This window comes from Patagioenas fasciata, chromosome 1 (assembly GCF_037038585.1).
Source record: "Patagioenas fasciata isolate bPatFas1 chromosome 1, bPatFas1.hap1, whole genome shotgun sequence".
In the NCBI taxonomy this organism is placed as follows: Eukaryota; Metazoa; Chordata; class Aves; order Columbiformes; family Columbidae; genus Patagioenas; species Patagioenas fasciata.
Genome location: NC_092520.1, coordinates 182,792,673 through 182,804,905, shown reverse-complemented (window position 1 = coordinate 182,804,905; position 12,233 = coordinate 182,792,673). Strand labels below are relative to the sequence as shown.

Genomic DNA, 12,233 nt, shown 5'->3' with positions numbered 1-12,233 from the left:
GACAACATCCAACAACTCTGTTGCTAGCCACAGGTCTCCAGTAATGGGCTGTGCAAACAGCAACAGATGGGAGCAGAAGGTTGGAGTCTGAACTGTAAAGAGAATTCAGGTACCAGCAGAAATGAGGTGGGAGCACCAGAGGAGTGACAAGCAAGACCCAAGCCACCAGCCATACTGACATTCTCAGAAAAATCTCCACTCCCTTTATCTGTTTTAATGCCAGAAAAATAAAAAGTTAGAAGGATTTTGAATCAGGAACATCAAAGAGAAGGGATATCAAGGAATACTATGCACACAGCTCAGCTACAAGCAGGGCAGACAGACAGAAAGTATACAGGAGAGTCAAGCTACAGTTGACAGAGGTCCCAAGGAAACTGAGGCGGACCAGAGTTAAGATCCTCCTGCAAGAAAATGCCTTTTAAATCAGGTATTAATGAGTCCAGGCTTCTACGAATGTGTCCATTAGCCTCGGTGAATCAGCTACAGGTTTTAAGCACGTGCCCAACTTACAAGCTTGGATGAGTTAAAATTAGAAATGCTTCCAAATCCTGACTGCCATGCTCTTGCAGGCTTGTTTTAACTTAGTACCATTAAAACATACTTAGATGCAAAGAACAGTTTTAGGAAGAACACAAATGCACCAGCTTGATTTTAAGGAGTATTAAGTCTTCAATGCCCCTTTTTGTCTTTGAAAATCTCTCCCTGTATAACACCAGAACAATTTCACCAACAATCCAGATTCCCAGAGTACAAAAAGACTTACAGGGTCATCCACCTAATCCTTAGCATAGTAACTAATGTCACACAATGACTAGAACACAGCTAACATCTCATATCTTTTATTTCATGCTATCTTCTACAATATCACAAGTCTGGATATTTCCACCACTTTCTTTCAGTAGCTATTCCACAATCTAAACTAGTTCACTGTGAAAGTCTCCTTTTATCTTAAATCCTCTCCATCTATAATATCATTACATTACTCTTACCTCTAGGTCTTTGAATACTTAATAATTCCTTCGTTTTAAACCTCTAAGAATCTTTTATTGCTAGACACTACTCATATAACACTTTCATCATGGCTTGGACAAGCTGCACATACTCAAGTTCTTTCAAAAGCTTTCTAGTAAACCAGTCCTTTTTACTTTATAATCAGGTTCACTGTTGTTCTCTTCACTCCTTGTAATTCATTGATAATTTTCAGAAACAGAGAAACCCAGAATGTAATAACAAAGACACAACCTCAGTTTAAAAAAAAATCCAAGCTCCCAGATCTTACTACAGTATACTTTGTTTATGCTTCAAATGCTAAGGGTGTATGCAGAGATTCTTAAAAATAGCATCACTGACCAGAGTACACATATTTCCTCAAGTCTGCCACACTCCTTGAATGGGGGCTGAGCAAAACTGGGACTGATTCAAGTTCAAGGGACATTAGCCAATGTTACAGGAAATCTGAAAGAATGCCTTTGGAACAGTCATGGCCCTATTCGCAAATGCATGTTTAGAGAATCATTAAAACCCAGATTATTGACCTCAAAACCACAACAGTTCCTTTGGAACACTTCTGGAGCATTATGCAGCTGTATTTAGAGACATAGATTCCCAACCACGGAGTCAAGGCTGGCACCTGTCATCTTCTCTTGATAAGACAAACAGTATGAATGTTACCATCATCTAATTATACTTAAATAAGCATTTATGCTGAGAAAACAGTGTAAATGTTGCTCTGTCTAGCAGAGAGGACAACTTTACAACTGGAGGTCTTTTTCTTATTACACTTCCTCTATGTTTTTAGAGGGGAAATTGCCACCCAAATTTCACTTTAAAAATTCTCAGATATGGATCACTAGCAGTATTGATTGTAATGGCTCCTTTGGAAACATTACAGTCTGTTGTAGCAATGTTGCTGCTGCAAATATGTTTATCTGCTAAAACTCTTTTGAACACAGTCTTCAAAAGTCCCTCTTAGTCTGCTTGTCTTTTAATATCACATCTATTGCTTTAGCACCCTGCAGGAGCATAAGAGTTGAGTATCATCTCCCAAGACAGCTCAAAGCAAAAGTCAGTTTTCTAAGCTCTTATTTCTCTCTGAAGTCACCAGGATGACGCACCCCCAAAAAAAGTATGCACACACAAAAAAAAAAGCAAACAGGAACTTGTTAGCTTAACAAGTAATGAGAAATTTTTGCCTTAAAATTCTTGCACATTGAAAATGGCTATGGCATTCTTTCCACCTAAACATGGTTTAAAGGAAAAAAAAAATGTGTACTCCATAAATAGGATCATAACTTCAATAACATACTTGCTACAAATTTGTTTTAAGTTTTTAAAGTTCAGTAACAGCTACCTGAAATAACTGACTGAACATTCATAATGGAAAACATGACTAGGCAAAAACAAACAAACACCCACAAACAAAAAAAAAACCCACACACCACACTGAAGTACCCTTTCTTACCAGACAACACTGAGAGGAAAAGAGTATTTCTTAAACATTGAGACAAAATTAGAGGAATTTAAGCAAAACAGAGGGGCAGGAAAAAATCCAGTGAAAAACAATTTTTCATCCCTTATTCAGCTCTACCTTAGCAGTGCAGGCAGGAGTACAGAGCTGTTCTGCAGATCTGCCCCTTGGCACATGATCAAACAGGACAAAACATATGGAACTGAAGAGTCACTATGTGAAGTACAGTTTTCCATAACAGCTATATGTAATCTCCACCTCTTATTCCCTGGTTTTAAATAGCTTACAAGCTCAGTTCTGTACCACCCTTAAGACGCAGTGGAAGCAGTGCAGTTAACCACTCGGAGTTATTTTTCCAAGTCAGCACCCATATGCCCTGAAGGATACAGACTGGGAGAACGGAAGCAAGGAGAAGGAGCATAGGAAACCTATTTCCTAGATATTATAAGCAAACAGGAGGGGGTAAACAGATATTAAGACTGATCTAGATTAACAGATACACAGCAAATGCTGCTCTACTCTCTGAAACCTCACTGGAGAATGAATCGTGCTGCAGTGGGGGAAGAAACCATAAAAAACCCATTAACCTACCTAGTCTCAGCCACGCTTCGTGACTACTGAACTATGTCACAGCAAAAGCCATTACATAAGGGTAACAAGACCTCATTTTCCCACGTCACTACCCCTTGCTAACGCAATCCTCCCCCAGCAATATGGAAAGATGTGCTTGACAGCTACCCAGGAGAGTCACTGTCCCCTTGTCTCAGGGCACACAAGCTGCAGGTGCTGGCTTCTCTCCAGTATGCAGGACAGATGCTGTCCTGCTGTCACCATCACATCTTCAACTTCAGCTGAGACCACGGTTCACTGCTACGCTGCCAGGAGAGGTTGCCTGGTGAGCCATGGACACGGAGAAACACCTTGGCCTCCATTCCTTAGACAAGGTGTGTCAAAATCATTTTCACCAGGGACCACATCAGCCTCATGGTTGCCTTCAAAGGGACAAATGTAATTTTAGCACTGTAGAAATTGAACTACTCCTACATTTATACAGTCCTAGAATTACATTCAGCCCTTTGAAGGCAACCACGAGGCTGACGTGGCCCCTGGTGAAAACAAGTTTGATACCCCTGGCTTAGAACATCTCGCCCCTTCTCATGACACCAAGCAGGGCTCTGCCCCACATCACCACACTGACACCATCTTCATGTATTTTACTTCTATACATGCCTCAGAGCAGCACATCACACCCATCTTCGGCTTTCCAACAAATACATTGGTTTGAGCCCTGAGATAATACCAGGCTCAACAAGGGGTTTATAATTGCAGTATTTTTAGAAGGAGACTGATCGTAAAGGTAGGAACAAGCAAATGCAATTCTATCTGTTATTAATCAGTGTGAATTGTTTTGGGCAATACTTAATGTATAAACAGAACATGGTTATTTGAATTAACCTGAACAACCAAATGCTCATTTTAAAAATAGTTTTAGAGAATCAGCATTAACCCAAGTGAAAAGAGACCCCTGGAGACTGCAATTTATTGCAAATATTAGATGCAATCTGGCTGTGAAAAGCAACGCGTCAGGCCTATGAGAACACAATAAGATATCTCTAAATAGAGTCAAACCCTCACTGATTAATAAGCATAGGTACTAGTTCACTCCAAAGGTTGATACAGCAGAGGCTGGAGGTGTTCGCTGTCCCACCAAGTCCATGCAAAGCTTTGGAAGTCATGCTGCTTAGCCCTGTCTCCCAGGGGAATCTGGACAGGCAAGGTATAGTGCCTGCACCAGCAAGCATGTATCGTTTCTCTCCCCATGCTGTACCTTCTTCCAGAATCCATGCTCTTAAGAATTTTACAGACTGAAAGGTGACAAAAGTCTATGTCAAAACCATATATCATGACACATGGCAAGAGAACTACAGAGGGAATATTTAATTTCTGCTTATTTCCTTTCCTTCCCCCAAAAAAGCCCACTGTAGAAAAACAAAGTGTAAAATACCTTTTCTTGCAACGAACAATGACATAATAAATAGAGCGATACTTAAAATAACTCTGTTGCTCTACACTTACACCTTTGCGATGCTTTATATGCCTAATACATACCCTCAGCAACATTATTTATTTGAAACCTTCAGCACTAAGACAGCTACAATCCCCAAATGCAACAGGCCAAGTTTTCTGTCATTCCTTAACATTATTTTGTATCAATGACTACATACAGGGATTACAGTCTCTCCCTTGCAACTTGAGTTTCCTTGGTACCTCTAGCATATTAGGTTCCCGTTCACATTTCCATTTCCCAGTACTACTACTCTCTGCTGCACCGTTACAAGCATCTATCACAAGTCCACAACATTGAAATTATTTTTCTTTCTGTAACTTTCTCCCCCTTCAGTTTTACACATAAACTAGCAGTTAGCAAGCACCACAGTCTCAAATAATAGGTATACTCATGATTATTCAGCAGTGTATTGCTGTGCAGCAGTTAAGTGCATCCTAGTTGTCCCTGCGTGGTAACTCAGCATGGTTCAGGATGGGCACTGCATGCAGGATTCTCACATACTGCCTCCTTTTTTAGGGAAGGCTCTTCAAACAGCAGACGCTTCCCAAACACCTCCTTTTGCTACTACTGCTGACAGGAGGAAGATGTTGAACATTCAGCTCTTTTGGAGAGAGGACATGCTTCGTGGCCACAGCCCAGCTCCCCAGCAGCATTGATCACAACCCTGGCAGGGCTGTACCACAATGGTTACTGTTTGCACAGATGCAGAGGTGACTTTGGAACATGCCAGAGGTGAAAGGGGATGGGGGCAGCAGAGGGACAGCACAGGCTGTTGTTCCAGATACACCAAAATCTGGATCTCTCTGGCTATTGCATTGCTTACACTAGGCATTCCTAACACTGAAAAACACTCCAGTACTTACTGAAATTAAACTATATTTCAGTATTTCTAAAAATTCTGGGAAATTTTATTATCTGCAGATGATGTTATGTTGGAGATCCCACATCTTGAGGATTCAGTGATTCTGAGAGAAACAAACTTGCCTTCAAGACAAAAAAAAAATTAATCTGCAGATAGGTATTTTCTCTGCAGTCAGTCATGCCAGTTGGCAACATTAGCATTGTCTCCCCCAGCTGTCTGTTACTGCTCCTCTGGGACATGAGTACAGCTGGAGAAAGGGGATTTTACAGGACTCTCTAATCCATGTCACTGCAGTCAGCCAGGTTTGCACCTGAAACTGGCTGGCTTTGCCATCAGTAGACATGGGAATGCTCATACAACCTCTTCCTTTGGAAAAGTTGTGGAGACAGTAACCTCTAGCTCACGGGTGGTGACAAGCAGCTGGGAACAGTAATATTTTCAGCAGGCTCAGCTGGAACCTGGAGAAAGCATCTGTCCATAGTCTCAGTGACAGGTGGCAAGGAAAAACGTGCCTGTGAAGTGCATAGGCAATGTAAATCCTATTTCTATTACAGCAAGTTTACTCACATCTAGTTTTAAAGCTTTATTTTTTGGCTCCTTTATTTGGCAATGTCCAGAGATCATGTCATGGGCCAAAACCAATGATCTTTCCTAAGGGATGTAAGGTATCTATTATATATAGTAACATTGTTTTGCTAGCATTTCAAAATAACAGGTTAATGATCCAGTCACACAGCAATAGGTAACAAATCATTTACACAAAGATGCCTATTTTAGGGCTTTTTTTTTCCTGTCAGCAGTTTGTGCCAGCAAGTCCCAATTCAAAGAATGGTAGTGCCGATTCCTTTCATGTATCCCACTGACAGATTAAATATTTCTTTGGTGTTTTATAGCACATCTTGTTCCCCATCAGAATATATCATATCTTGCCTGTAGAACTGTCCCTCATCAGAAGTATCCAAATATTTATAAACATATTAAGAGGTACACATCCCAGCTTCAGAGAAAAAGCTTATCCTCTGAATGAGATCCAAGTTCTGCATTCAGATACATAAGCTCCCACATTTTCATGACTGCCATGCTCTTTTTTATCTTTTCCTTAAACAGACGTTCCTGTGCTTGTAACCATCTGACTGCATTCTTCTGTTTACCCTTTAGCCGCCTCTTTGAGGGATATATACACCTTTTGATGGGCACATACTTCCTTTACACATCACTTGGCTTCCATTTTTGGTGGCTTGATTTACAGCATACCTTCCACCACCCTCCACTGCTGCTAGAGGCAGTTGGAAGGTGTCTCCATTACTACACGTACACTTTGTGAGAAAAGATAGTCTGATGCAAAGTATTTGCTCTCAGCAGCAAGTAAGATCCAGAAAGGCTATCAAAATATTATATCTATAAAATATATATAACACAGAGTCTAGAGGGAGGAGAGAGGGTGACAAAAAGTTAATGCCTAGAGGACTGCCACAGGAGACCAAGTTACACTCGCAGCCCTTATTCAGGTTCTCACCCCTCAGAATGCCATTTCCTATTGGAAGTTGAAATACCTGGCTTCATTGGGACCTTGTACATGTTAAATATTAAGTCTCCTGAGCACAGACTTAAGTCAGGTATGTCTGACCCATCCAAAACCCTGAGCACTCTCCAGCCTCCGTTGCTGTGGTTTTGACTGCCTTTTCAAATTTCCCTGCAGTTACATATGCAACAAGTGCTCTTGTAGCAATATGATTTTCATATTTCCATAGGAAAATGGCTACATTGACTTTCACCTCCATCAGTCTCATCAAATTGTATTACTGCAGTATATTTACAAAGCAAGAATTCTAAGAATGGCAATTGGTGTTTCGCCAAAAGCCTTTGACTACATTAATTACACTTCAATCCACTCACCTGGTTTGGGTTTTACCTTTAGGTGTCATCCCTGCTTTGCAAATGGAAAACAAAGGTGTTGAAGGTTTTACTGACTTACATAAACAGTTACCAACAGAGAGGAGTTCGTGGTGTAGATGTTCTGATTTCTGCTCTAGTGCTCTGACCAAAAGAGGAATAATCTTCCTCTAAACACATTTTGAAATAATAATATCTGCTGTTGGCTAAGAGGTGCTGGCAGATGTTCACATACAGCAACACTACCATTTTGGAAGGCTTCCTCCTGTTTTCTATTCATAATTTTATCTTCCCACAAGCTACACTGAAACGTTTTACAATTACTTTGCAAATCACATTTCCAGCAAGAGAAGCCCCTGCAGCTAACTAGAGCCAGATTACAGTGGCATTCAGTGCCATCCACTACAATCAAGGACAACCAGGCACCTCAAAAGTTTAGAATTCAAGACCCCAGCATCTAGTCCCGCTGAAGTCAGTGGGAAGAGTTTTGTTTCTTAAATCTGATAATTTCTATAATATTTGTACTACAGAGCAGACTGGTACACAAAAAGAAAGTCCAAGTGATCACAAATTTTAAATGGCTATAATTATTTCCAAGTTAGGAACTGTATAAGGAGCAATCTAAATGCTCTTGAATGGACTACAACAGACTAAAACTACCTTCAGAGAGTAACTGGTTCTTGTGTTATATGGCCTAGAAATATAAGTACCTTTGAAAATCAATTATGCAAAGAAGAATTTGTCAGAACAGCCAATTAGATGCTAAAACCCTGGTACTGAAAATTGATGCTACATCTAATTAGGCAGTCAAAACTGACGTTTCATCTAGAAACAGAAGGAGACTATTCTGCTTTAGCTTTATGTACAATTTTCCCATCATCTATCTTTAAGCATCTGTTACCTGTTGGCAGTTCAATCTGACACTTTCATAATTTCTTTCTAAAATTAAGAACAGCATTTAGGTTTTGTGTATGTTTTAAGCCTATGTAAAGTAAGGCTTTACATCAGTTGAGAATGTAGTCTATCAAAAAAGGCAATATACTACAATGTCATAAATATGTATATGGTGCAAGAAAAGATTCAATATATGAAGAAACCAAAAAACAAAATATCACAAGTTAAAGCTTCCAGAGTAAGTTCACAGACTATTTAAAGTTGTGTCCTTTTCACAAAAATATTTGTGTCTAGCAGTAAGGCCTTAGACAGACGAAGCAAAACACACAGGCAAAAGGCAAACTTAAAGTCAGCACATACATATATTTGAAATTCACATAACACAAACATAAAGAGACATATTTGAAATACACATAACACAAACATATACATAAAGAGACATATACTGCAGCACTGTTCCTACAGCGTGAGCTCTAAGAGCAGAACAAAAATTACTAAGTAGACCCAGTGGTCTGATCAAGGAAGGAAATGTCTCCATTTCTAAATGCAAGTTTGAAAATGAAAATCTGTCTGCTCAGTAAAGACCTCACAGTATAAGAAAATCAGCAGTCATCTTATGTAGTAGCAAGAAAAAGATCTCCAGTCCTGCAGGGTGCTGAAGACTTCCCAAGGGATATGAGTGACTTCAGCCACCATTTAGACCCAAGTGCTTTCATCCTTGTTATTCCCCCAATTCCTCTCCACAAAGTAAAAAGGTTGGAGTGAAAATTTAAAACTCCTATCTCCTTTTGTTACAACTCAGCTGCTAACTCATCTGGGAGCTATGTGCACTCATAATCACAAAGAAAAGTGGAACAACTTGAAAAAAGTTTTTCAGTAACTAAATAATTTTCTGTCCCAACAGTAGGAAAATATACAATAAAAACTCTTACTCTTACAAACCTCCAATTCTATTACCATGTAAGTCAAAGGGAGTTTTGACTTCTCCCTCACCCCACACAGCACAATGGCACCTCAACTCAGAACCATACCTTAAAAATTACAGCTATTTTACAACACAAACCTCATAGCCACACAAATGTGTTGCCATTCTGAGAAGCCACCCCCTTCACAGAGGATTCTGCTCTGCAGCCAAAAGTCCATTAGGGATGTTTAAAACCAGCATGTGTCAGTGTTTCAGAATGCATATGCCCATGCATCTCCACATTAATGTCCATAGTGACACATGCTGGCTGTACTGGGGAAGAACAGCGCTAGAGAGATAACCTTAAAAAAAAAAAAAAAAAACACCTTTGGCAACTATTAGCTTCTGATAAATTATCTCATTAATGCTAACATGAAAAAGAAGTTCCCTTTCCAGACCTTATCTCCCTTTAATTATAACTCCTCCATATGAGAGAACTCTCGCCTGTTGCACTAGAAATGCTTTCAGACCCAAGCTGGAACTCCTGGCGTAACACAAGAAACCAGCAATCAAGTCCCCCTATTTTAAAACTACAGGGCTGATGAGATTTGCTCTTGCTTGACCAGATGTTGAGCCACATTCTTTGCTCTTCTTTACTCATGTTCCTAAGGCACATTTCATCATCTTTCAGATAAGAGACTTGCATTTAAAGGCCATTTTTAAGATTTTTTTTTTTTAATAAGATAGAGGTTTTTCTGAAAGCATTCTTGACTCCAGTTTCATTTAAAGTATCAGTATATTATTAAAGAGTAGTTCAAAAAAAACACTGAAAATGAGCAAGCATAGGCAATATAACCTATGCCAATAAATTCAACCAGCCATCGAGTGCTGTTTTACAGTCCTTTATGAGTTACAACATAAGGAAGTTTATTTTAATAATCCTCCTAAATGTATTTTTGAAATTTCCATTCCCATTATGAACAAAAAACCAGCCACAAGCACTGAAAGAGACCAAAACTCATTCTTTTTTTCCACACAAGGGGTATGATACAGAAGCTCACAAGGGCCACTCTCCTAGGTAAAAAAGGGTATTTTTATTTCCTGCCTCACTCCTCCAGGTCACTTAATTTCAGCATTTTGCTCGATTCACATAAAACTTTCAGTGCGCATTTCCCTAGCTGGAACTGGGGTATGTTTAGCGTTTCCCAAGTAAAGCAGAAGAGTGGGTGGTGCTATTATTCATGACTGCACCCCACGACTCACAAAACAAGCCATCTGCCAGCCCCATTCTGCTGTACTTTAATTAAGCATCTACCAGTCAAATTAAAAGAAAAAAAAAAACGGGGGGGGGAGATAGAGGAGAAAAGAAAAGAAAAAAATACAGCGAGGGTGAGGGCGAGAAGAAGAGTAGAAGAAAAGTGGTCAGGAAGAGAAAGGATCAGGGGTACTTCAGGAGCGGCCAAGCCCCTCGCCGCGGGGGACGGGCGATGCGCCCTGCGCGGGGCAGGGGCCGACCGCGGCGGCCGTAGTTGAGTGGGGCCGGGCGGGCCGGGGGCGGCCATACCTGGGAAGAGGAAGGCTTTGCTCCCGTTGTGCAGCCCCGGCACCTGGCGCACGCCCTCCGTGGAGCCTCCCAGCTGGAGCTCGGACAGCACGTCGATCTGCAGCGAGGGGTCCACGCCAAAGCCTGCAACTGACACAGAAAGTGCCGTCACCCCACCTGCCGACACCGCAACTTTCCGAGACCCCTCCCGCCCCGCCGTTTCCCGCACCTGCGGCCGCCCGGGGACCAGAGCATCGCCACCGCGAAGCTCCCCCGGCTCCGCTCCCGGGTGCCCGCCCGGCGGGTCCGGCATTCGCCTACCTGGCCCGAGGCAGAGGAGAAGGCAGAGCGTGCTCAAGCGGATGCCCGACTCCATGGTACACCGATGCGCTCAGTCCATAGTCCCCCTCCTCCGGCTGCTGCGAGTGAAAATCCTCCGGGGCAGAGGCTGGGTCCCTGCCCGCCTCTCACCGGGAGGAGCGGACCCCCTGCCGCCCCGCAGCGCGCATCACGGCAGGCGCCGCGCCGCCCCGCCGCCGGCCGGAGCACACAAAGGCGAGGGCGGGGGGCGGGCGGGCAGCGCAGCCCTCCGCCCGCGGGCAGACAATGGGGGGAGCCCGCCGGAACCTGCTGCTGCTGCTGCTGCTGCTGCCGCCGCCGCGCGAACGAGGCCGCGGGAGGCGGAGGCGGCGCGCCCGTGCCCCGCAGCTCCCCGCCCCGCCGCCACCAGGCGCAGCCCCTCGGCTGAAGAACCGCCGCAGCCTCCGCCCGGCTCCCGCGGGAGAGCCGCTCTCTTCCCCGCCGTCCAACGGGGACAGAGGGACCTGCGGGAGGGGCCGCGGTTTATGCCGCGGCCGCAGGAGCCGCCCACCGCCTCCGCCGGGCCGGGCAGGGCCGGGCCGGGGGGAGGCACCGCCCCGTCCGCCGGGGCATCGCCGGGCGCGGAGGGGAGCGGGACCCGCTGTCGGGGGCTCCGGGCGGGCTCGGACGGGGGCACAGCTGGAAAGTTTGAGGGGAGCCGGGGCGGTGGCGGGGAGAGCCGGAGCCGGTGGCGGGGGCGGAGGAGAGGGCCGGGCTGCCCCGCGGGAGGCAGCGGCTGATAGCGGCCGGGCGGCGCTTGCAACGAGCCCTCGGGGCGCTCCCCTGCCGCCCAGCCGTGCGGCCTCTGCGCTTTGTTGCCGTCCGCCCATGTTGAAGTCACCGCTTGAATTGTCATCCCGAGGTAATGCCGTCCAGGCTCTGGCGAAACCTCAGCCTGGCCTTTGCGCACGAATAAAAATAATTCGAGGGTGTTGGGGGGAAGAAACGAGGACGTTTCCGGTAGTTGGCTTAAGATGGGAGTGTGCGGAGACACGGCCGCTAGCGCAGGGCTCTGCCAGCCGCAGGTTCCTGGTTGCCCTGTCGTGCAGGACGGGTTTACAGTAGCACAGCGGTCCTGTCCTCGGTTCCTGAACTAACCCTCCTCACCCTCCAACAAATGACATTTCTGTGCCTTACTTTGTGCGCCTATAAAGGGGGCTAAGAATAGCCTTATTCTTCACTTCACTTTCATAGACTCCCAATGTGCAAGGCAGAAATGTCTTGTTGCCAGTTTGTCAAATT

General features: G+C 44.1%; 1 protein-coding gene across 2 annotated transcripts in view; it reads right to left on the bottom strand.

Moving 5' to 3' along the window:
* Window positions 1-11,442, bottom strand: part of NELL2 (neural EGFL like 2) — a 156,047-nt gene extending 144,605 nt beyond the window's left edge. Inside the window, exons 1-2 of one of the 2 annotated variants that reach the window (XM_065857926.2) lie at window positions 10,953-11,442; window positions 10,653-10,781 (exon numbers count right to left, since the gene is read on the bottom strand). In XM_065857926.2, coding sequence (XP_065713998.1) covers window positions 10,653-10,781; window positions 10,953-11,007 — 184 coding nt within the window. In that variant the 5' untranslated portion in view covers window positions 11,008-11,442. The remainder of the gene's footprint in view (window positions 1-10,652; window positions 10,782-10,952) is intronic. The other variant, XM_065857932.2, reaches the window with a different exon arrangement.
* Window positions 11,443-12,233: the final 791 nt, after the last annotated feature.